This window comes from Silurus aristotelis (assembly GCF_946808225.1).
Source record: "Silurus aristotelis genome assembly, chromosome: 12".
Lineage (NCBI taxonomy): Eukaryota > Metazoa > Chordata > Actinopteri > Siluriformes > Siluridae > Silurus > Silurus aristotelis.
In genome coordinates, this window is record NC_139585.1 from 21,105,358 (window position 1) to 21,131,408 (window position 26,051).

The 26,051-nt window shown below is 40.2% G+C and overlaps 1 protein-coding gene across 2 annotated transcripts in view; it reads right to left on the reverse strand.

Moving 5' to 3' along the window:
• Positions 1-25,797, reverse strand: part of LOC310734581 (poly [ADP-ribose] polymerase tankyrase-2-like) — a 28,486-nt gene extending 2,689 nt beyond the window's left edge. The window contains exons 1-25 of one of the 2 annotated variants that reach the window (XM_083556767.1): positions 25,261-25,797; positions 20,488-20,712; positions 19,640-19,735; positions 18,975-19,011; positions 18,776-18,851; positions 17,839-17,933; positions 17,659-17,725; positions 17,328-17,514; positions 16,950-17,071; positions 16,004-16,095; positions 15,769-15,847; positions 14,504-14,675; positions 13,754-13,830; positions 12,474-12,619; positions 12,213-12,378; positions 9,484-9,703; positions 9,005-9,114; positions 4,296-4,518; positions 2,878-2,960; positions 1,736-1,856; positions 1,472-1,569; positions 1,309-1,383; positions 1,107-1,212; positions 606-792; positions 324-480 (exon numbers count right to left, since the gene is read on the reverse strand). In XM_083556767.1, coding sequence (XP_083412893.1) covers positions 324-480; positions 606-792; positions 1,107-1,212; positions 1,309-1,383; positions 1,472-1,569; positions 1,736-1,856; positions 2,878-2,960; positions 4,296-4,518; positions 9,005-9,114; positions 9,484-9,703; positions 12,213-12,378; positions 12,474-12,619; positions 13,754-13,830; positions 14,504-14,675; positions 15,769-15,847; positions 16,004-16,095; positions 16,950-17,071; positions 17,328-17,514; positions 17,659-17,725; positions 17,839-17,933; positions 18,776-18,851; positions 18,975-19,011; positions 19,640-19,735; positions 20,488-20,712; positions 25,261-25,453 — 3,210 coding nt within the window. In that variant the 5' untranslated portion in view covers positions 25,454-25,797. Of the gene's footprint in view, positions 1-323; positions 481-605; positions 793-1,106; positions 1,213-1,308; positions 1,384-1,471; positions 1,570-1,735; positions 1,857-2,877; positions 2,961-4,295; positions 4,519-9,004; positions 9,115-9,483; positions 9,704-12,212; positions 12,379-12,473; positions 12,620-13,753; positions 13,834-14,503; positions 14,676-15,768; positions 15,848-16,003; positions 16,096-16,949; positions 17,072-17,327; positions 17,515-17,658; positions 17,726-17,838; positions 17,934-18,775; positions 18,852-18,974; positions 19,012-19,639; positions 19,736-20,487; positions 20,713-25,260 lie in introns of both variants that reach the window. The other variant, XM_083556766.1, reaches the window with a different exon arrangement.
• Between the last annotated feature and the right edge of the window lie 254 nt (positions 25,798-26,051).

Genomic DNA, 26,051 nt, shown 5'->3' on the forward strand with positions numbered 1-26,051 from the left:
ATAAGTTAATTATAGTCTGGAGTTTCTGCTATCATTTATTACTTTCAATATGTTCTGCTTGCTGTTGAACTGATGCTGAACTGTATGTTGTGCTAAGGAGAGACCACCAAGCGGCAATCAAAACAAGTTCAAATCAGACCCGTTGAGGTTTTATCCAGTCATAAATAAAAAATGTAGTCAAGTAAAAAAGATATTTGACTTTGAAATGTAGTGAAGTTAAAGTCTGAGATACTACAGATACTTAAAAAAAGTTACCTAAGTACAAGTATTGGAAATGCCAATCATCCTACATGGCATATTTTGGAACTGGGGGAGTGCAGTACCTGCTCTCCTCTGTAGATGACGTATTCAGCGAGGGCGAGGCCGTTGATGCTGGGTCTGCCTGACACCGAGTGGTGGCCTGGTGGAGAGTGGGCCATCTTCATGGCACTGAACTGAAGGAAAGACTTTCCAAGTGTTACACGGCAGAACAGCAGCTGCCTGGAGCCAGAGAGACAAAGCACACTTAATCCAAGCTTTCATTTTCATGGTGTTATTTTCATTCAGCCAATGTGTCGAGGGGAAAAACATGGCTTCCATGAAGTAATACAAAGTGAAATACTCACCTCTGACACATGTAGCACGACCGGTCCTTGTGAAGAGGACACCCGGTCCCTCCTCCGATACCATACACATACTGGTTACTCTTGGACGAGTTCTCGGCGAAGTAGATCCCGGCCCCGAACATACCTCCTATGTAGGCGTGCCTCTCGTCGAAGCCTTTGTGGATGATGGCGTTTACGAACGGAGAACCTACAGGATCCAGAACCAAATAGCCATTTTAGAAAGAGCTCTTTTTATTTGATTTCCTGGGCAAAAGACACAATGGAGCAAATGATGCTCTTTTTTAAAAGATGTTTATACAACAGATGGAGCTTGAATTAATGTCCTAATTACCACATTGTGTACTGCACAAGAGTACAATGCGCTCATAATTTGACACTTTAATGTAATATACACCTGCGTTCGGTATATTAGATGATGAAACTTTAAAATGAATAGCAATTTCATGGGAACACTCATCAGATACACTGAATCAACAGGATATTCGTGGTTGAAACCCTCACCGTGGAACAGCATGCGTTCGTTGGAGTGATTGCGGTTCTCCTCGGACACCTCCCTCCTGCGATGTGTGTATCTCTCCCACAGTTTCTTATTGTAAACCTTCTGGATCTGTACAGAGGACGGCCAAAATATACAGTGTGCACATCTGTTTTAAAAGCCACGCACAATTTTTCCCTGATGGAACAGAAAAGGATCCGATTCTACCTTGACAATGTTGTATCTGTTGAAAACTCCGCCTGCGTGACCGCCGTCTCTGTGCTCGCGAATTGTGCTTTGCATCTGTTCGAAGACGACGTACGCAGATGACGTTACATGAAGCAGATATTTATTGTGACATAGCATTGGAGATAAGTTGTAAAAATGTTACCTCCTCTTCAACTGACTGGTACTCCTTATCGTCCGTGGCTAAATCGATCATTATAGTTCCACTGTTGGCCGTGTTCAGAGTCAAATAGGGATTCAAACCTTAATATTAACCAAAAGGGGAAAAGGGGTTCATTTAAACCTGTCTGTCTGTATGATCCAGATAAATGCAAAGATGTACAATCACTGTACCACCTAAATGTATAATAAACATCAGATAGCTCATGGGCGCAGTCTGAGATTAGTATCATGATGTGGAGTTCCTTACTCTGAGGTCCAGTAATGAACCTCTCCACTCCTTTGATGAGTTTGTGTCTGTGGCCATAAGCGATGATGCCGATCTCCTTCAGCTCTTTGTGCCCCATTTCCGCCAGCACGTCCAGAGTTATCTACAAACCGAGCACCACCGCACAAAAAAGATGAATCAAATGATGGGGAATTTACAATAAAACACAACTAGATCTGCACCCCTCGTTCCTTCCCTATTGCTTACACTAAACTACAAGGTGGTATCAAAAACAAGAAAGCAATTTATCTACATTTGCACACTATCACCTTTATAATAGTCCCCCTGCACGCTTTAAGCGTTCCTGCCACATCTGGAATGTGTCATGGAAGCCTTCTTTTTGAAGGCGACCTTTGAGCTGGCTCTTAATTTTCGGGAAGCGAAGCCAAATCTGGCGAGTTCTGATCATGATGAAATCGCAGACTTGGTAATGCACGTGGTCAAAATAGCACCAGTTGCACAGCTCCTGATCTACACAGGACGATGTCATTTGCCATGCTGCTTTGTGCTGCCATCTGCTGGTGTGTTACAAAACTAGTCTCGGACCATTTTGATACCACCTCGTATATTTAAAACGCTTTTACAATTTCTAGATTTAATCATGTACCAAACAAAGCACATCAAATTAAAAAGTAGATGTGCTACAAGACCAGGTGAGGGTTTTTTTTCTGTTTAATCTTTACTTGTACAGTTTGGGTGAATCTGTGCCTATGATAGCGTCAAGATTTGTGTTCATTTACAGGAGTGGAATCTGACATGGTTTTCTGCTGTTGTAGTTCATCCACCTAAAGTTTTGATGTTTATATGCTGACAAGCTTATCTGCTGACCACGGTGGTGAAGAGTGACTTTTCAAGTTACTACATCCTTCTCGGCAGTGCAACCCAAAAAGTACTGACTGTGTGAAATTCTTCAAACCAGCCTAACTGATACCGACAACCATGCCATGGCTAACGTCACCCAGCTTACTCTTCATTTTGATATTATGCCTTGTGCTGCTGCCACATGATTGTCTCTGATTCGATTGGCTGATCATTATTGGTCAGGCGTTCCTAATAAAATAGACGGTAAGTGTATTTATGTTTTTGCCATTAAATGTTGCAAAGATGAAAAAGGAATGGTGCACCTGTTCCCGGTCGAAGATCTCCAGAAGATGTTCCAACCCAAGTTTATGAAGAAACTGGCTGATACTCAATTCCAATGATGCACCTGTGCACAGAGAATTCTTTTAACCATCATAATGTTTCTGGGAACCATTGAAAAACTTTAGGTACTTGGCTTATTCTGCATAGAAACAATCATATTCATATCATAGAGGTCATTTTAATTTGTATTTAGAAAAAATGTTGCAACCTTATGCTTTTAAATGAAACTTGTAGGTAAAGGAGAGAAAGAAAGCTGATGCTAGGCTGCTGGGAAACATGCTAGCTACAATTACATTCAGCTATAGTTACACAATAAGGCTAGCTACACCAAATATTTGGACCCAAGTTTTATCTCCCTTTCATACTTAAGTTAGATGTATAAAATAACGGTAGAGCTATTAAAATAATATTAAATAATAATAAAATAAAATAACAAACTGAACACCCAGGGCTACATTAAGAAACATCAACTGTAAATATTTTTAGTTATTATTAGAAAATCCCATTCCAAATTTAGTTCCCATTTGCTGTTATAATAACCTCCACTGTTTTGGAAACATGTACCACTAGATTTTAAAGTGTGCTTGTGGAGATTTGTGTTTATTCAGCCATAAGGGTGTTAGTAAAGTCAGGGTGCGGAGGCCGTTAGTGATACAAGGTGTTCAACAGGGTTGAGGTCCCAACTCTATAGAAGGCCCGTCAAGACCTTCTACTCCAAATAGTGTAAACCATATCGTCATGGAGCCGGCTTTGTGCACAGGGGCAGTGCTATGCTAAAATTGGCGACAAGGATGGGATTCGGTTGAGGCCAGCGGAACTCATTCTCTCTTGTTGACTGCTTAGATGGAAATTCTGCTTAGATATCACTTGTCTGGGAATGCATTATCGCTGGGTGAGGGTACAGGGAAGCTGGTCACGTGGAAAAGCACTCCAGGTAGTAGATAATTTAAGAGTAACTTTAGAGAAATAAATACTCTGGAAGAGTGCCATTGTAGATCTGTGTGAAAGGAGGACTTGGCCCCTGGGTCTGTTATTTCAACTGAAGGGAAAATTTTATGCTACTGCTTCCAAAGACATCCTAAATTTCTGTGTGCCTCCAGCTTTGTGGTAACAGTTCCGAGAAGAACCACATATGAGTGGAAAAGTCAGGTGTCCCAATACTTTGGTCCATATAGTGTAGCTATTAGCAGTAAACTGTTTACTATCTGCCTGCTGCACTAGATACATTGACACACCTGCTATTGGGTCCAATTGCAAAAACAAACGTTTCAAAGATATACGGTGTTTTTCCAAAATAGCCTATAAAATTGTATAATCATTCTGAGCATTTGGGATGTTTGTTACGTTGCTAAGTAGTGCACTAAACCCATTAATGCTAATCCCAGCCTCACGCACTCACCCTCCTCGGCTTTCTCCACTCCTACAGCTCCCTCAGCCCTTAACAATCCTATCGGCTCAGGCAACTGGCCGTCCTGTGACTCCGAGCCCGGGGTGGAGCTGGAACCAGATGAGACGTCAGATGAGGTCACAACACCACTGGACGCTGACACGCTGATGACCCGCGGCTTATAGCAGGCCGACGGAGGCATGGCTGCAGTCAGCAAGACACAGACGTCATCGGCCTAGAGTGACAGAACACACACCAAAAAGAAAAAGAAAGCGTGAGATGTTACTATGCAAAAAAACGTCAGGCTGATCCATGCCAGCTCTTTACATTTGAATTATTTGAAAACACAAGATGTTTCTCACGCTCATCACATGCTTGTATATAGTCGAATGTCAACAAGAGGCGGTGGTCATGTGACTCCAGTCCACAAATGGCTCAGGTTTACAAAGAGCAGACATTATAAGCGTCGGTTTCTCTCAGAACAAACTGACCCGAACACACGTTTACAAGATGCACAACGCTTACTAAAACGTTGATAAATTGTTAGCATGTGGCTAGCAGCTTAGATTAGCATGAGAAGCTTATAGCTACTACTCTGCCGTTCTACAAATTACGCATGTCAGAGGTGGGATCCCAATGTGCCTGTCATGTACAATGTTTTTGACTGGCTAAGTAATGTATGGTAAATCGTTAATGCTAGCATTTGGTGCTTAGAGTGTGAAAAGAAATGAGGAAAATGTATTTGAATCTGATCGGGCGGCTTTATTTTCTCTCTGGTAAACCCGTGAGGTGACAGCAACACATCAGAATACCTTCATCTGTTTCTGCTATGCAAAATCTGCTCCGTGTCAATTTCATCACTATAATTATAATTCTGTTATTTGTAAAAAAAAATAAAATAAAATGTTTCAGTGTATATGTATGTAAGTCAACAGGAAGTAGGCCTTCTTTCTGAATTTAGGTTGCCAGGCAACGACAAATAAACACATAGCCCTGGCATGAAATCTGCTAATGAGTTCTAGTGTCTGAATTCCACATCCACCTTGAAAACCATCATTTTGCACAGACATTCATTCATGGAAGAAACCTTGACATGTACAATCTGTTTTATCGTTGTGTCTCTTCTAACATTTACTACAATGAAATACTAAAACTTCACCTGAGCTCCAGCGTGTGAACTGGAACATGTGCTATGGAGATTGCAGTGTTTCTCTTGTTGCTAGAAGCTTCCCGTGCTTGTTCTCTGTATTGGTCTCAAACATGAATGAAGTCATTTCTGGGCAGTGTTACTGCATGTCTACAGATCATTCTGACCTGAACAGAACTTTAGAACTCCAATGAAACACATAAAGCGCGCAGCTTGGACCTCGACGTTTCAACTGCAGATGAGTAAAAAACGTGGGTCTGGGATGCATATCGCAAGCGACGTGCAAGACAACGAGGCAAAATTAACATGTTTTACATTTTCCCATGCAGGATGATGCGGATGCACCTGGAAGATGTAATGTCTCTCAAAAAACTGAGTTACACACTGAGCTACACAATGAACTACACACTGAGCTACACCACTAAGATACACTCATTCCCAGGCTGTCTGTGTGTTTTATCCCTATTCCCATCATTCAGTCGTGTGGACTGTACATCTGATGCATTGTTTATTTAACCAGCAATGAAAAAAGGAGCTACAATGTCAAGGTTTCTGGGTGGTAAAGCAACACAGACGCGCCTGATGATGTCATTTCTTTTCATTGTATTACTATCACCTTCTTTATCATGCACAGTTCCTTTCGGAAAAATGTTTTTGTTGCAGCCCCAATTCACACATCAGTTAAACAATTGGACTAGCACGAAAGGATGTTTTTTGGTACAGGCCCCTTATCTTAACTTTAGCTTCATTGACTCTCTCTCTGGACAGGGGGCTGTTTGAATAACCTCCTTCGCTGCCTACTATGGACATTTCTCTCTGCACATGTCCCTCCTGAAAACTGCAGCTGAAAATTTCTACCAAATGACCAAGTTATACCTCATTTTTTATCAGTGTTTTATCAAGTTCCGTTTTGTGATTGGGTGGAAGGCACAAATAGTACTGTACATTTTTAATTGCCCTTCTATATTGATGAGATGCCTTAGCTGCAACTGAAATCATTGTAACAGTTACATACAGAGTAAAACAGCTATGCTAAACATTTCCTAATGACCATTAGCTAACAGAGAGATTTTATGGGTGTCCTTTCATGTAAATGGTGAATACTGGGATTGTGCTCAATGGATGGACTCACAGAATGAATTTGACAAACCCGAAAACGATGTGAATGAAAAAATAAAGACCTATAACGAGAAATGGCACAAGGAATCAACACCAACAGTTCATTGTTAGTACAGATAAAGACTGGTGCGCATTTATCACGATCACATCTCGCTCTTGTTTATTCATGAAATTGTTGTTGCACTACATTATCTCGCCGTATCTCTCTCCGCCACTAGCCAATGCTGGGAAATGACTACGGAATTAATCAGTATTATCCACGACGTTAAAATCTTACACACCTAACTGTGGATTATACCGTACCTGTGTTTTTAATTGTATTACAAACCTAATCCTTTCTTCAAAACCAGCTTATTCCTGGTCTTTAATTCAGCACCTGGCTTTACCATGAGACTTAAAAATGCTCACGTACCTTTAAGCCACGCCCTAAAGCACACGTTGAGGCGCAAAGAAGCAACATACACTATATGAACAAAAGTATTGGGACACCTGACTTTTTTAGCCATACGTGGTTCTTCCCCAGTCTTTTAGCACACAGTTGCAGGCACACAATTGTATAAGACGTCTTTGAAAGCATAAAATGATGCCATCATATGAACTAGAAGACTCAAACCTGTTCTAGCATGTGCACAAAGCCAGCTCCATGAAGAGATGTTTTACATGGGTTGGAGTGGAAGATCTTGAGTGGCCTGCTATAGAGCTCTGACCTCAATGAATTAAAACGCTGACTGCACCCCAGGCCTCCTCACCCTACATCAGCACCTGATATTATTAGCACCATTGTGGTTAAATGAGCACAAATCTCCAAAAGCACTCTAGTGGAACATCTTCCCAGAAAAGTGGAGGTTATTATAGGAGCAAACAGGGACTAAATGTATGGTCACGTGAAAATTTTACGATCAGGTGTCCACCAACTTTGGTCCATAAAGTGTGATTGATGGAAAATGCATGAAGAGGTTAGGGCAACAAACATCATCATCAGTGTGATGATGCAAAGCGCATGGTGAGCAATGGGACTAATGGATACCGTCACGAGGTCCAGCGGCGACTGGCCTTCCTGGTTGCGTAGCGCAGGGTCAGCACCGTGTGCAAGCAGCAGTGCGCACAACTGTGTCCTCCCTTTCTGAGCAGCCTCATGCAGCGGTGTGAACGCCCATTTATCAGTGGCATTGACACATGCGTTGTACTTGATAAGCAATGCAGCCACGTCCACGTGCTCCGGTTTCCTGCCCTGTGCTGAGGTTTGTTGATTTGAGGATACTGTCCTCTGTCACATTTTACCTTCTATAGAGACTCACACTCTTTTGGTTCAATAGCAGCCTTTGTGACCCTTTTATAAATCACTCCCAGTAACTGCCAACCGAAAATCTGGCTCCACACCTATTATTCTATCAGAGACATCCACATGATTAACTCTTTGAATATGTCCTACTTTACAAGGCTAAATGTATATATAGAATAATATAGTTAAATATAGGGTGAGTCTCAATAAGACGCTTAGCTCCTGAATCAGCTTATTGGTTATATGAGTTAATGATACTCCGATACTCATGTCTCCATTTCTAATGATTCAGTGTCTGAACTATATTAAAGTTTGATATGTCTTTATAAATGTGTTAGCTTAATCAGACACTATCATAGTAAACAGGAACGTCTGTCCACGCAATGCATTATAGTCCATAACACTTCACTTGTCTAAGATAGAAACAGTGCTTAACATGTGCATACATACACCTACCAGGCATAACATTATGACCACCTGCCTAATATTGTGTTGGTCCCCTTTTGCTGCCAAAACAGTCCTGACCCTTCCAGCATTGACAGCACTAACTTCTTCAGCAAATTGAGCTACAGGAGCTCGTCTATTGGATCGGACCACACGGGCAAGCCTTCTCCCCCCCACGTGCATTTATAAGCTTTGGCCGCCCATGACCCTGTCGCCTGTTACTTCCTTGAACCACTTTTGATAGAAACTGACCACTGCAGACCGGGAAAACCCCACAAGAGCTGCAGTTTTGGAGATGCTCTGACCCAGTCGCCTAGCCATCACAATTTGGCCCTTGTTAAAACTCGCTCAAATCCTTACGCTTGCTCATTTTCCTGCTTCTAACAAATCAACTTTGAGGACAAAATGTTTACCTGCTGCCTCATAAATCCCACCCACTAACATGTGCCATGATGAAGAGATGATCAGTGTTATTTACTTTGACCAGTCATAATGATACAATTTCATTATATTTGCCTGGTTGGTCTACATGCCTTCTTTTAAATTCACATTAATGAACCAAAAAGTTCTCGGTTTACCTTAACAGTAAGTCACTGAACTACATTCAATCCAGGCTATTTCTAAAAGATGTGGAAAGGCTGTGGGGCTTCCAGGAGGTACGTTAATACCAGAAAGTCCAAAACAGAAAATGTGTGAAAGTTGGCAGGTTTGTCCGAACACGAGACTCACCCCATACGAAGCAGCGTTATGTAATGGAATGAGACCTCCTTTGTCCTGCGAGTTCACCTCTGCGCCATGCTGCAGTAAATACTCCGACACCTCCAGGTTATTATAACCAGCTGTCAATCAACAAAGCAAATGTCATACAAATCTTTCAAAGGTCTAATTATTAAAAGCTAATTTAGCTGAATTGTGAACGCATAACATGGGAGGTGGTGGGGGGTTGTTACTAGTGGTAAAATTGCTGACATAATCATATGTGCTGAAATAAGTGCACTCACTGTCCACATTTAATATGAACACCTGTACAGCTGCTCATTTACACTGCTCATTGTTACAAGCACTTGTCTCTAACCCCCATAAAGTAACCTGGGATAGTCCTATTACAATCAAATTCAATGTCATTGCATTTGATGTTATTTAAGTGGCAACTTATTTAAATTAAGCTAGATCTGCAAGTATGTGTATTCATGTGTGTGCATTCTAACCTGATAGATGAAGCGGTGTAGAAAGGCGTCCCTGTGTGTCCCTGCAGTTGACGTTTCCGGGACTGCAGAGTTTCTTCACCCGGGTCAGACAGCCTTTCTTGGCAGCATCCAGCAGTGCCCCGTCTCCCCTCAGCAGGTCCTGGATATCTGTGTCGCCTTCCTTGACCAGGTCCAGAGGCGTGTTTCCGTCACGATTCTTCTTGGTGGGATCTGCGCCGTGCTGGAAACAGAGACAAAGAGATGGGGATGTAAAAAAAGCCATTAAAGTTTCTCGGCGTTGATATAAAAAAACACCAGAAAGAACGGTTTGAATGATTTTAGAAGACATTTTAGTTGAAATTACATTATGATTTAATATGCAACATTTTTGGGTTGTTCGTTTTTGCTTTGGCCACCAGATGCCGCCACTGGGCCCTTATCCCCAACTCTCTTATCCCCTACAGGTAGTCGTCGACTTACGACCACGATTGGGACCGACAGAACGGTCGTAACACGATTTGGTCGTAAAGTAGAGTAGGCTATATGTACAGTACTGGGAAATGATGCCGGAAGTTGGTAAGAAAATTACGTACGCCTTGGCTAGCGATTGTGGTTGTAAAGTCGAATGGACGTAAGTTGCATAGGTCGTAAGTCGACAACTCCCTGTACTCTCTAGTCCCTTACTGTCTCCCACCTGCTCCTTGTTGGTGTTGTGTATTTGAGTTGCCCCTTTTGCCTTGGTCCTTGTTGGTTCATTATATTCGTCTTTATACTTGTCTTAGTATATTTGTCTTTACATTGGTCTTGGTATTTGTCTGTTTTTATATTTGTATTTGAATCTGGATCTGTGTGGGTTTGTTTGTTGTTCTAGTTGGTGAGTGTCTTGTTATTTATGGTTTTGATTTCTTTGAGTCTCCTGTTTTCTCAAGTTTTCCCCATTCTCCTGTTTTCCCTAGTCTCCTGGCTTCTTCTGTCTTCCTGAGTCTCCTGGCTTCTTCGGTTTTCCCTTTTGTCTCCTGTCTTCTCGAGTCTCCTGGTATCTCCCTGTTCTTCAGAGATTTCCCAATCTCCTAGCTTCTTCAGTTTTTCCTTAGTCTCCGGTCTTCCCGAGTTTCCCTGTACATGTGCATTGCTTTGTTTTGCTATGACATTACTTTAATTTGTATTAGTCTTGTTTTATTGTTTTGTATTCTTGATAAATGCACTCTGCCTGTGTTCATTTTGGTTCTTTTTTTTTAGTTTGTTGGACATTTTATTTTTATTAAAAGAAATTATGGCAATGCACACTGCTAGAGTGTCTGCCACTCACTCTAATGATGGTAAACAACAACATATTTTTAGTCACTGTTGTGGTTTTCAGCGAATGCTTATGCATTTGTACACCAATGTATACCGTATTATAAGCCGCTACTTTTTCCCCACGCTTTGAACCCCGCGGCTTAAACAATGAAGCAGCTAATTTATGGATTTTTCCTGGGTTTTTCCCGGTTTCACAACCTTCATGCCAAAAAACTGAGCCCCCAACATTAGACCAATGAAATTGGCGAACGGATTCAGGTGAACCAATGAAACTCTTTATATTAAATCAGATGCGCTCCCACTGAGTCGGGCCGCACCACATCATAAATATGGATGATGCTCCTCTGACGTTTGACCTGCCGCTCACTCGGACTGTCAACAGGAAATGCGGATCATTCGTCACGCTGAAAACAACCGGGCATGAAAAAACGCACTTCACCTGTGTTCTGAGCTGCATGGCATCGGGAGAAAAGCTTCACCGATGGTGATTTTTAAACGCACGATGATGCCAAAGGTTAACTCTCAAGAGAAATAGTTGTGAAAGGAAGGAGGAAGACAGTGAACAATGACTTTCTTGGTAGGCTACTGTTTAGATAAAAGCCATGTTACAGACACTGTCTTTCGTTAAAGCCTGTGTAAAGTTCATTAGTTTTAGTGTAGACACCTGCAGCTTATAGACAGGTGTGGCGTATTTTTGTTCAAAATAAACATCTTGTTTTTGTACCATGTTACTTGGTATTTTGGTATTTGTATAAATGGTATTGTCTTTCTTTTTTTTAAGGCTGTTAGCTTGCTGTGTTCTTTGCTCCATTCTCTTTTCATAGCATTTGTCTTCTATACAATGTGTACTGTAAATTATCTTTTTTTAAACGTAATGTACTGCAGCTTTATTACGTTCAAATGCTTGTTTTCAATGTTTGTATCAAATTTATGCATATATACTGTGTGTGTGCTTATATCTTCACAAACAAAATTTCTAATTCTTAAACAAAAACTGTCAAAACAATGTTGTATTATATTTTATATTGATTTAAGAATGGTTGTCAACTTGCCACCTGCATTGATCATTAGAAACAATACAAATGTTTTACACAAAATTCTTCACCTTGCATACTCGCATGCTGTGATCATTTCTTTTTTTTACAGAAACAACTCAGCATGAGTGAATTCGTTCAAAGGAGAATGCACTCAACAAGCAGCCACTATAAGCTTTGTAAAATGTCAAAATTAAAGAGCGTTAACCTCAATATGTGGCTTTAGAATTTGTGTACACTGTTATACATAAATAAGGTTTTATATAGTTATAATAAGCAAAACATCTAATAAAAAAAAGCTAATTAAAATAATAATCGAATTAATCGAAGGAGTTGGATGGTGTGTGTGTGTGTGGGGGTCCATTAATAAATTAATTGTTGTTGTAAGTTTTTTTTTTTTTTTTTTTTTTTTTATACCTGAAGCAGCAGTTTGCAGATCTCATATTTGCCCTTTGCAGCAGCCTCATGCAAGGGTGTGAACTTCCACAGGTCTGCTACATTGATCACAGCACCGTGTATCACCAGCAGCTCCGCCACCTCATAGTGTCCGTATGAACATGCGTTATGTAACGGAACCAGGCCCCTGAAGCAAGATCAAACCAAAAACGTACCACTTGTAAATCCTTCTGAATGACAAACAAACACACTCAATAAAATGTACTGAAAAACCGTTTGCACCCTTTATCTTTAGCGTGTACGTCTGCGCCGTGCTGCAGAAGGAACTCCACCACGGCTACACGATTGTATCCAGCTGCGAAATGCAGAGGTGTGGACTGCCGTCCCTCTGCGTCCCTGCAGTTAACATTCTGTAGTTTGCACAACTTCTGCAAGAGATCACAACATTTATTTCAGCATTCATTTTTGGCCGAGATTTTGTATTGAGGACGAGAAAACCGCACCATCCCTTAAAGTTTTTACACTCTGAAGATTTTCTGATTCTTCAAGCTCTCTGTACTACTCTTTCACAATCTGGGGTCATGAATCTTTACAGTGTCATCCTGGAATTTGTATCTGTGGTGTCAAGGGGGAAAAAGAAAATCCATTATTGGGGTAACCTGGTTTTTCAATACATTCAGGTACTTCATTTTATTACCGAATAATGTTGCCTGGACCTGACCAATTAAAGCAACCCCGGGTCATTCAATTCAATTCCTTTTGAATAATAAAGCGCTTTTAACAATGGACAATGTCTCAAAGCAGCTTTGCAAAGATAAAGCAGTTATAAAAGAATGTATAAGTTTGTTCCTTATAACGGTAAGTTTACCTAATACGCAAAACAGTGGCAACAGTTGCAAGGAAAAACTCCCTGAGATGTAAAGAGAAAGAAACCTTGGGAGGAACCAGACTAAAAAGGGAACCCAAACTTATCTGGGTGGCACTGAATGTCCATCATTGTTAAGGGTGTGCAGAAATAGGCGATTAAATGCATGGATCCCCAGGCTGCGGATGATCTTCCCAGAGCGGTGTCCAAACAAAGAGAACTCTATCCAGAGTTAGGTTTCTAGGGTGAATCCGCAGATCCGAAAAGAGGATGCATAGGTCATAACACTCCCTTCACTGTATACAGCAAACAACTCAAAATCTTTTACTCTGACTCATGTCAAGCATATCCTCATGGAGCTGGCCTTGTGCACAGGGGCATTTTCAGGCTGGAACAGCTTTGGGTCTCCTATTTCAAGTGATGGGAAAATGTAATGCTCCAGCATCCAAATGTATCCTGTCCCAATTCTGTGTCTTCAATTTTGTGGTAACAGTTTGGAGAAAAAAAACGCATTTGGCTGGAAAATTTCTATCCAAACGCTAATCTTTTTGACCAGGCACTTTATTTTTTTTATAATAGAAAGAGTTTTCTATATATTCCTTTTACATAACTGTTTTCCTATCAAAGCAGGGAACACATGATGGCGGGTTAAGGAAGGTCATGGGTGTCCAGTGGAGTAAACAATCACTCTGTTTACCTTTATAGTCTCCAGGTCTCCTGACTTGGATGCATCCAAGAGCTGCCTCTCTGTGTCCAAACTCTCTGTCAGCACTCCTTCTAGTAGGAAAAAAAAGACAAACTGTCATATAAACAGCATTTTTAGCACCTCACTGTTCCAAAATACGAATACAAAAACAAGAATTATTATTAGAGACAGTCTATTGCTGAAATTATCGGCAACAAAATCTATTAACGAAGTTTTTCCATCTTCAGGTCCGTGGTCATTACGAGAGCGGCCACTAGAGGCGACTTAATGCCGCTACGTGCTGTTTGTTTTTACGTGAGATGGCATGCTGCACGTGGAACGCTATATGTATGCATTATTATATAATTAATATATATTATTATTTATAAAAATGTATTATTCATATTTATTAATTAGTATATTCATACTTATTTCCTTGAGCACATTTTTATTAATCGGTAGTTCCTTTTTAAAAATTTTTTGTAAAGTTCAGTACTATTTTACATATTTTTTTAATTTACATATTTTTATCATTCAGTATTAATTTTCAAAACTATCAGTTGATTAATCCGTTATGATCCAACCTAGCTATCGGAATTGGTAAAATCCACTGTATTGCTATATGTATAGCATGCGTCCTTTAGCTGTTTTTCTTCATATATTGTATTTTGTGTGTGTTTGCACATAATTTGCATTGTTACACATGTGTCTGAAATGACAAAAGATTTAAGGGATTATAAAGCTGCATGTCGGGATGCTCACCCTGCAATATGTCCTGGATGGTGTTTTTTGAGAGCTGGGAGGGTGTGTAGCTCTGCAGTGAGGTGATGAGTGGGTCTGAGCCAGCGCTCATTAGCAGCCTGTAGCTCTGCAGATGTCCACACTGAGCAGTCCTGTGAAGCGGCGTCTGCCCCTGACTGTCCGTCACGTTGACCTGAACACAAACAGCAATACACCCGTGTTTTCAATCAGCATTTTTTAGTGTAGGGCAATCACCCTGACTCAGTGAGCCACACATTCACAGAGGCACTACAACTTACTGCCTAATCAGTTAGAGGAAAGCAGATTCAAGAGTGATTAAAAATCAAAATCACTGGGCAGGAAGAGTAAAAATGAAAGCATTTTAACAATGCTACTGCAACTTTGGATCAGTAAATGATCTAGCAAGAATTCTGTTGAATCAAGTCTTTGTCCTGAAGATGCCTACCATGTTTTGTGTCGGTGTACAAAGCTATAGCTGCAAGACAGCCTTACTTCCTGTTTGCTATATAGTATTAAAATTCTTTGAATAGATTGTGTGAGGTTACTATGACAACGAGGTGTGCCAGATTTGGTGATGACTCGAAAAAATATCTAATAAACTATTAAAATTTCCAAAACGGTGGACAAACGAATTTTATCGAAATTAACATCAGAAGGTGCGTTAAACTTGTCTTAACCCAGAATAGGCATAAATGGATTTTAAAATAGTTTTAAAGTTTGAACACATGGTTCCAAAGTTATAATACTACATCTATTCAGGGCCGAAATTTGTTCATGTTTTGTTCATATTCAAACTACAATGTTTTACTACAAAATGTTTCTCTTCACTCGAACTAGTAGACACACACCTGTTGCAGCTTGACAATGCCCCTGTACACAATGCCAGCTTAATGAGGATATGGTTTACATGGTTGGTTGAGTGGTCTACTATAGCGCTCTGATCTCAACCCTACTGAACACCACTGCTTGAAACACTGACTGCACACCAGGCCTCCTCACCTCATCTACATCATTACCTAACTTCACTAGCACTGTAGCTGAACGAGCACAAATCTCCACAAGCACATTCCAAAATCCAAAGAAACACTTTAACAGAAGGTTATTATAGCTGCAAATTGGCACTAAATGAGGAGTGTTCAAAAAATACATAGACGTCTGAGATGTCCATATAGTATATCGAGAAAAAGTTAAAATAACAATAGAAAAAAACTCAAAAAAATAACAACAAAAAAAAGTGTGTGAGAGAAGTTGAAAACTGTGCTTACTTTGGCTTCGTGCTTCACTAACAGTTCGATAATGTCATTATGGGACTTCTTGGCGGCGAGGTGCAGCGGCGCCAGAAGGCTGCAAAAAGAAAAAAGCACCAAAAAACGTGTTAATGAGGCAGATGGGTATTTTAGGAAGTGAAATTTTTCACCCCACTAAATAACAGACTGCAATTTCAAAACAGCCATCAGGAAAGTCTCTTATCTCTGCAAGCAGACGAGGTGCGTGACTCACTCTTTTGTCTTGTCGTTTATATTGGCGCCCTTCCTCAGCAGAATCTCACACACTTGCTTCCTCTTAGAGTAACGTGATGCAGAGGCGTAGTGCTGCCAAAAAAAAAAATAAAATCATAGAGAAGGTCATCGTTACAGTAGCCTTCAGGATAAGATTTAGAAAAGGTACAGAGGGGCAGACACAAATACGGACAGTGTTGTACCTGTATAAAATAGTCACTAGGACAGGCGAGTATTTCCATTCCAATTAAATTAGCTTGCGTTTTTAATACTTTCAAGTCTTGCAACTTGAAAGGACTTCATTTGGATTTCGCTACATGTCACTGAATCAGTGGTGAAGCAAGGTGGTGGAAGCACCATGTTAATCCTTACCTTTGATCTCTTTGCAGATTTTCTAACTAATTCCCTCTGTACCTGGTCACTAAATGTTAGTAGATGGTCTTTTCTAGGTAGTTATGGTTATATCATGTTTCCATTATAAATTTAATGACACTTGACAGGATAAAAAAAAGTTTCAGATGTTTAATTTATAGTAAAAGATTACATTAGGAGCCATTTGTTTAAAATACACTACATGGACGAATGTTTGTGGTACCTGATCATCATACCCATATGTGGTTCTTTCCTGAACTGCTTTCACAACACTATAAGCATGCGACTTTATGGAATGTCTTTGTATGGTGTAATTTCCTTACACTGACACAAAAATGTCCTTAAAACCTGTTCCAGAATTATGAACTCGGTTGCCAAGGCTAGACAGTAAGAACTTGATTGCCCTGACCTCAACCCCACTGAACATCTTTGGGATGAACTGGAATGCGGACTGCACCCCGGGGACTCCTTATTAGTGTATAATCCTAAGCCCACATAATGTGAAAAAAACTTTAAAAGAATGAACAATTTACCAGGTACTGTTATGGCACCCATGAAAAACAAAATAAATGTACCAGAGCCGTCTCATGGGTTTGGGGATGCTTGAAGTTTCCAGTCTCCAGCGACAGGTGCTTTTTAACGCGGAATAGATCGGATTTATGGGCTGCCTGAAGTAAAGCATAACCTCTGAACTCATCTGTAGGAAATAAGAATACCGTCAGAGCCTATTTCCATTTAAATCCCAAATGATTTGCTTCCAAAATGTGAGCTTTCTGTGAGAATTTTAACAATTAATCAATAACAAAAACATGCCATAAGGGACAAAGAAAAAACTTTTAAGGAACTTTTAATCAAAACAATTACATCGAATAGTTTAATAAATCAAAGCAAACACCTTTGAAATAAATTTTTCTGTATATTTGCAAATGTGTTGCACAATTTTTAGCACTTACAGGCGAGGCGATCTTTGAGGAGGGCCGTGGGTGCCAAGTCGATGGCGCTCTTGTTGTGGCAGTTGAGAAAGGTGGGGTCTGCTCCGTGGCTCAGCAGGAGGGAACAAACCTCCACTCGGTTCTTAGATGCTGCCTCGTGAAGCGGCGTGAACTGCCACAGATCCGTCGCATTAACATAGGCACCATGCTGAAAAAAAATAAACCAGCGGTCATGTCCCTATATGCACTATAGCGTCATGTTTTCTATTTATTTTTAAATATTCTAAATCATAAATGAGAATTTATAAAATTTTAATATAATGTTTGAGTTTGGGCTCAGTGAAAGCCATACCTTTATGAGCAGCTCGGTCACCTCGTAGTGTCCGTATGAGCAGGCATTGTGAAGAGGCACCAGATCACTGGAAAAAGCACAATAGAAAATAAAACACTGCTTTTGTCATGGTCTCTATAGGGTCAGTTTGAAGAGAAGCCTGGGACTATAGCAGTGGCTGGAAGAGGCACGTTACTGTACCCTTTGTCTTTAGCGTGGACGTCAGCACCGTGCTGCAACAACAGCTGCACCGTCTTCACCCGATTGTAGCCTGCGGCCAGATGCAGGGGGGTTGACTGCAAACAACCCACAATTAATCAGATTATATAAATATAAATGAATAAAAACACAATTGGAAAGCCTTATTAGTAGCCTGAATGTTGTTATATTTGTAGTTCTGGTCTGATAATGTATTTGGCCGAGTAGATGTTCCAAAACTGCCTTTATTTATTAAACTATAACTACACAGACATATCAATGTGTGTATTACTACACACGTCTGTCTTCAACGTGAAAAAAATCCAAGTTCCTAGTTTGAAGCCGTTGCTAAAATGCTAAATCTTAAATAAACCAATTGAAGATGAAACAGAAGCACCTTACTAAATCACCTGACTGATGTGTTTTGCCTACTTCAGGATTTATTTCCAAGTAGAGTAGAGCAAAAATAAAGACAATGTTTGGCTGTATTGAGTACAGAGTGTAATTGACATTTACTTTCTTATAATGGTCTGATGTTGACCACAAGAAATAATCACGATCACAGAGTTTTTGGGCATCCATAGTATAGAAAGGTTGATTGGGTTAAGATTATATTTTTAATTGTATTTTATTTGTAATTGGGAGGGCTTTATTTTAATATATATATAGTATCAAATTCAGACAGCTGAATATATATATATATATATATATATATATATATTCAGCTGTCTGAATTTGATACTTTACCACATCATCTCTAATTTGCATGGGATTTGCAGGATTAAGAAAACCTCAATACAAACTCCTGTCTCTCTGATGCTGAAAATTGTGACTCTGCATAGAAAATGAACAGCCTGCACAGGGTTATGAATATAAATGCCCAATCAAAAATGTACAGCGAATCATCATGAGTTATAGACATGGCTTTCAAATACTGTACCTTTCTTCCATCACTGGCATGACAGTTCACGTTTAATGGAGTGAGGAGGCTCATCAGCTTCTCCTCGTTTCCACTCCTGCAGAGAAAGCACCATAAAACTCTGCTCATGTACATTACACTCAGTAATTAGTGTCCCTGCAATTCAACATTATTGATCACTAAAAGCTTGCAGAAAGATTTCGAGCTGAAGCCACGCTACCTTGCGCTCTCGAGGAGTTCATCTTTTCTGTAGTCGCCTGTAAGAGAAAAGTCAACGGATTAGCTTGTGTAAAGGATATTTTATATATATATATATATATATATATATATATATATATATATATATATATATATATATATATATGATCAGGTGTAGGTTCAGCAACATTATGTGAATGAGGTCAACTGAATATCTGAATATACTGAATGACCAGTTTATTCCATCAATGGTTTTTTTTTCCTGATGGCACGGCATACTCCAAGATGACAATGACATGATTCATCATTCAGAGTGGTTCGGGGAGCATGAGACATCATTTTCACACATTGATTGGCCACCACAGAGTCCAGACTTTAACCGAATTGAGAATCTTCTAGATGTGCTGGAGAAGACTTTGCGCAGCTGTCTGACTCTCCCATTATCAACACAAGCTCTTGGTGAAAAATTACTGCAACTCTGGATTACTCGATTCATCGATTGAATAAAATAAAATAATCGATAGCTGCCCCTATATATATATATATATATATATATATATATATATATATATATATATATATATATATATATATATATATATATATATATATAAAACTAGCTTTGCCTCATACTGCATGCAGCACAAGCAAAGTAATGTTAGGAAAATCACACAAGGATCCACTCACCGGTCAGGACCACCTTAGCGGAAGCTTCTGCGAGGTCCAGGGCCGTCCTGCCGTCAGTGTTTCGGATTTTTGGCTCAGCTCCCTGCTGCAAGAGAACTGTCAAAACACAACAAAGTTAGAAACACTGCTTCAGACCACAGTGTAAGCAAGAAAATACAGGTTAAAATGATATAGTCTTGCACAGTCAAGATGCAGAGAAAGAACACAAAGAAATAGATAGTCCTTGAAAAAAAGCTACAATTGCGAAAGCTGTATTTTATATGAACATTTCTGATCCTCAGTTTTCGATTCTTTATATCCACCTTAAATAAGTTTTGAGGTGAACATAACAACAGAAATTATGTACAATTATGATCAACCCAGTGATCATCCCAGTTAGTAAGTCAAATGAGACAAACTGGGAAAATAAGATCTTATTACATACCAGACCTCAAAAACCAGCCCTTTAAAACTCTGTCTAATAGTATTATTATAAATCATTTGAATCATTATAATAATGTATCAAATATTATTATGATGTAATAAATCAGTAATCATTCACAGTCATGGCTGTTTTGGGCCTAAATTGGCAGGAAATCTGTACACATACTTCATACGCTAGTTTCTTACACATCCTTAATCAGCACTAAAGAAGTTTGACTTTAGAGGTGGCTGACTGGAGACAGCAGCCAGTGAGGGGAAAGACAATGGAAGAGAGAGTAAAAACAAACAGGAGTGATAGTGCAAAGCAAACCGGAATGATAGGATATGATTGTGATGCAGATGCAAAGTTCATTTATTTTTCACATCACTATTTCCACAAACATTATGAATCAGTGATTAAACTGTAATAAGGGGCCACATTTTACCGATGCAGACGTCGATCTTGCCCTTGATAGCTGCTTCATGGAGGGGGGTGTAGTTCCAGTTGTCTCTGGAGTTGGGGTCAGCTCCGTGCTGCAGCAGCATGTTCACCACCTCAGCATGGCCAAAGGAGCAGGCATTGTGGAGCGAGATGAGGCCACCGTCATCCCGGGCATGAACATTAGCTCCATGTTGCAGCAGGTAGCTCACTACATCTCTACGGCCAAATCCTAACAGAAGGCATAGCATAGACAAGTTTATCTGTTTACTGTAAACCAGCCAACACTTCTAAATTTGTGATAACAAAATCCCTTTCATATATGCAAGATCATAAAATATCCATTCTAAACAAAAAAATAAATGCCACAAAAAGCACTGAAAGTGTGGTGGAAAACCATAATGACTTGAATACAGTACTGACAATGGAGACTCCTTCCATAAATATACACTATACATCACCTAATGGAAAAACGTTTAAAACATCAGTTTCTTTGTTGATTAGCAGCATGTTAACATATTTTTATTACTAGCTATTAGGGATGCACCGAAATGAAAATTCTTGGCCGAAACCGAAAACCGAAAAAGAGGAAAGCAAGGCCGAAAACCGACAGACAAGCACGTGCAGGCAGCGGTTTCTGTTTGCTTCATCACAACAAACTGTTTTGGCCGTGTTTTTTCTGTGATCAAAGTCTTTCGGTCGAAAACCGAAAAAGCACTTTTGGGCCATTTTTGGCTGAAAATTTTCGGTGGCCGAATATTCGGTGCATCCCTACTAGCTATAGATTTTGTACATTGATGTCTTGGTGGATGAGGTTTTTTTTTGCCCTTCTCTTTGCCTTTCCCTACCAGTTCTTGCATTTCATTCAACAAATACTCTCATTCAACTGCTCTCACAAAGCACTGTTTATAGGGAACTGACATACACTACATTTCTGTTGTGGATATGTTCATAGATGGTGTCATTGTTAAATAATATCATCTGTTATGGATGCTATCTGCCCCCTTCTGCATGCGTAAACAGCAGTGGGATTTTTTAAATACAATCCCAGGACTTTACATATTTTGATTCTGTTTACCAAAAACACTCATCCAGATTCATTTGCCAATTTGTTCATTACATTATTGCCGTCTTTTTAAATATTATAAATAAGTCATTGTTTCATTCTCTTGATATATTCATCTAAACACACTGTATTTCGAAGAGACCAGTTTTAAGATTACGATTTATTAACACTATGTTATTGCAGCGTAATATGCTATACCTGAATGTGTAGCATATTACGCTGCAATAACATAATGCTTGTCTTAATGCTTGAGCTACATACTTTTCAAATGCACCATTAGCATACATATATCAGCCAAGCTGAAATCAGTGAGTAAGAAGATCCTCGTTTCGATCCTCACTTGGTTTGTTTATTTCGGTCACAAACTAAAAATAGATGTTTGCTCAGAATCAGTAGAGCTACCACTGTTATTCAGACTCAGAGAAAAGGGTGTATTGGTTCAATATGTTCAGCCAACAGCACACTCCTTCTACAGCTGCTCCAGCAGTACTGTGTTTTATAAATAAACAAATAATGAGTCAGTACCTGGACATGGACTAGACCGATTCTTTCACTGATTTATTCAAGGTGCTGTAGTAGTCATTTAATCGTTCATAGGTACAGTAGGTACAGTAGACAGACAGACAGAACACCATCCCTACAGTGAAGCATGGGGGTGGTAGCATTATGCTTTGGGGGTGTTTTTCTGCACATGGGACAGGGCGACTGCACTGTATTAAGAAGAGGATGACCGGGGCCATGTATTGCGAGATTTTGGGGAACAACCTCCTTTCCTCAGTTAGAGCATTGAAGATGGGTCGAGGCTGGGTCTTCCAACATGACAATAACCCGAAGCACACGCCAGGATAACCAAGGAGTGGCTCTGTAAGAAGCATATCAAGGTTCTGGCATGGCCTAGCCAGTCTCCAGACCTAAACCCAATAGAGAATCTTTGGAGGGAGCTCAAAGTCCGTGTTTCTCAGCGACAGGCCAGAAACCTGACTGATCTAGAGAAGATCTGTGTGGAGGAGTGGGCCAAAATCCCTCCTGCAGTGTGTGCAAACCTGGTGAAAAACTACAGGAAACGTTTGACCTCTGTAATTGCAAACAAAGGCTCCTGTACCAAATATTAACATTGACTTTCTCAGGTGTTCAAATACTTATTTGCAGCTGTATCATACAAATAAATAGTTAAAAAAATCATACATTGTGATTTCTGGATTTTTCTTTTTAGATTATGTCTCTCACAGTGGACATGCACCTACGATGACAATTTCAGACCCCTCCATGATTTCTAAGTGGGAGAACTTGCAAAATAGTAGGGTGTTCAGATAGATAGATAGATAGATAGATAGATAGATAGATAGATAGATAGATAGATAGATAGATAGATAGATAGATAGATAGATAGATAGATAGATAGATAGATAGATAGATAGATAGATAGATAGATAGATAGATAGACAGACAGACAGACAGACAGACAGACAGACAGACAGACAGACAGACAGACAGACAGACAGACAGACAGACAGACAGACAGACAGACAGATAGATAGACAAACAGATAGATAGATAGATAGATAGATAGATAGATAGATAGATAGATAGATAGATAGATAGATAGATAGATAGATAGATAGATAGATAGACAAACAGTTAGACAGATAGATAGATAGATAGATAGATAGATAGATAGATAGATAGATAGATAGATAGATAGATAGATAGATAGATAGATAGATAGATAGATAGATAGATAGATAGACAAACAGTTAGATAGATAGATAGATAGATAGATAGATAGATAGATAGATAGATAGATAGATAGATAGATAGATAGATAGATAGATAGATAGATAGATAGACAGACAGACAGACAGACAGACAGACAGACAGACAGACAGACAGACAGACAGACAGACAGATACAGTGAGGAAAATAAGTATTTGAACACCCTGCTATTTTGCAAGTTCTCCCACTTAGAAATCATGGAGGGGTCTGAAATTGTCATCGTAGGTGCATGTCCACTGTGAGAGACATAATCTAAAAAAAAAATCCAGAAATCACAATGTATGATTTTTTAACTATTTATTTGTATGATACAGCTGCAAATAAGTATTTGAACACCTGTCTATCAGCTAGAATTCTGACCCTCAAAGACCTGTTAGTCTGCCTTTAAAATGTCCACCTCCACTACATTTATTATCCTAAATCAGATGCACCTGTTTGAGGTCGTTAGCTGCATAAAGACACCTGTCCACCCCATACAATCAGTAAGAATCCAACTACTAACATGGCCAAGACCATAGAGCTGTCCAAAGACACTAGAGACAAAATTGTACACCTCCACAAGGCTGGAAAGGGCTACTGGGAAATTGCCAAGCAGCTTGGTGAAAAAAGGTCCACTGTTGGAGCAATCATTAGAAAATGGAAGAAGCTAAACATGACTGTCAATCTCCCTCGGACTGGGACTCCATGCAAGATCTCACCTCGTGGGGTCTCAATGATCCTAAGGAAGGTAAGAAATCAGCCCAGAACTACACGGGAGGAGCTGGTCAATGACCTGAAAAGAGCTGGGACCACCGTTTCCAAGGTTACTGTTGGTAATACACTAAGACGTCATGGTTTGAAATCATGCATGGCACGGAAGGTTCCCCTGCTTAAACCAGCAAATGTCCAGGCATGTCTTAAGTTTGCCAATGACCATTTGGATGATCCAGAGGAGTCATGGGAGAAAGTCATGTGGTCAGATGAGACCAAAATAGAACTTTTGGGTCATAATTCCACTAAACGTGTTTGGAGGAAGAAGAATGATGAGTACCATCCCAAGAACACCATCCCAACTGTGAAGCATGGGGGTGGTAGCATCATGCTTTGGGGGTGTTTTTCTGCACATGGGACAGGGCGACTGCACTGTATTAAGGAGAGGATGACCAGGGCCATGTATTGCGAGATTTTGGGGAACAACCTCCTTCCCTCAGTTAGAGCATTGAAGATGGGTCGAGGCTGGGTCTTCCAACATGACAATGACCCGAAGCACACAGCCAGGATAACCAAGGAGTGGCTCTATAAGAAGCATATCAAGGTTCTGGCGTGGCCTAGCCAGTCTCCAGACCTAAACCCAATAGAGAATCTTTGGAGGGAGCTCAAACTCCGTGTTTCTCAGCGACAGGTCAGAAACCTGACTGATCTAGAGAAGATCTGTGTGGAGGAGTGGGCCAAAATCCCTCCTGCAGTGTGTGCAAACCTGGTGAAAAACTACAGGAAACGTTTGACCTCTGTAATTGCAAACAAAGGCTACTGTACCAAATATTAACATTGACTTTCTCAGGTGTTCAAATACTTATTTGCAGCTGTATCATACAAATAAATAGTTTAAAAATCATATATTGTGATTTCTGGATTTTTTTTTTTAGATTATGTCTCTCACAGTGGACATGCACCTACGATGACAATTTCAGACCCCTCCATGATTTCTAAGTAGGAGAACTTGCAAAATAGCAGGGTGTTCAAATACTTATTTTCCTCACTGTAGATAGATAGATAGATAGATAGATAGATAGATAGATAGATAGATAGATAGATAGATAGATAGATAGATAGATAGATAGATAATATTAAACATATTGGATAAGATGTCAAAGTTGGATGTGATGTTTCGCTGTGTAAATGTAACTATGGTCATGACTCCAACACTAATATCATACAATAAGCACACAGTGTTGTACTGACCGGCGGCGAAGTGCAGCGGGGTGGACTTGCGGCCCGCGATGTCTCTGCTGTTTACGTTTTCGGCGGTGAGCAGCTTCTTGACCCGCTCCAGCTCTCCGATTCGGCAGGCCTCGAACAGCTCCCTGCCCGCTGCCGTCTCCATCACCGCCGCCGCCGTAGAGCCGGACCGAACCGAGCAGCGCCGCAGCGACATCCTGACAAGCACCGCGGCTCAACGCAGTTAGAATCCGCAGCGCCGAGCGCAAACAAGCTCCGCTTAACCCTCCGCTTCACGTTACACTACCTCCACTTTAGCTCTTTCATTATTCAGCTAAACGCTAAAGCTAAACTCGTTGTTATGCAACGCACGATACGGTATGAAGCTTAAACCGCGGTGGAGAGGCGACCCTGTCGGACTCGGGCTGCACAAGCACGCCTCCGAGGTGTCATTAGTGACAATTTAGCGCACGAAGTGATCTGAATCCAGTTTGCACTGCTGCCTCCCCCTCTCATCCACGCTTCATGATCTTCCTCCCACACAAGACACAACAAATACGCCCCGAATGAAACTGCTGCTGCTGCCACCTACCTCCAAACAATGTACCTCATCTACCATCAGCATAAACACACCAACAAAGACATCATGCAATACCACAGATCAGGGATTCTTTCACAACTTTGTCCCAAAAAGACGACAGCATCCAAACATCCCAGTTCACCAAAATATTCTATATTCATAATCCCTCCAGATCTACTCCTTTACCTAAGAAAAACCCACTGACAGAAGAGGTGAATTAAACAAATGTGTTTTT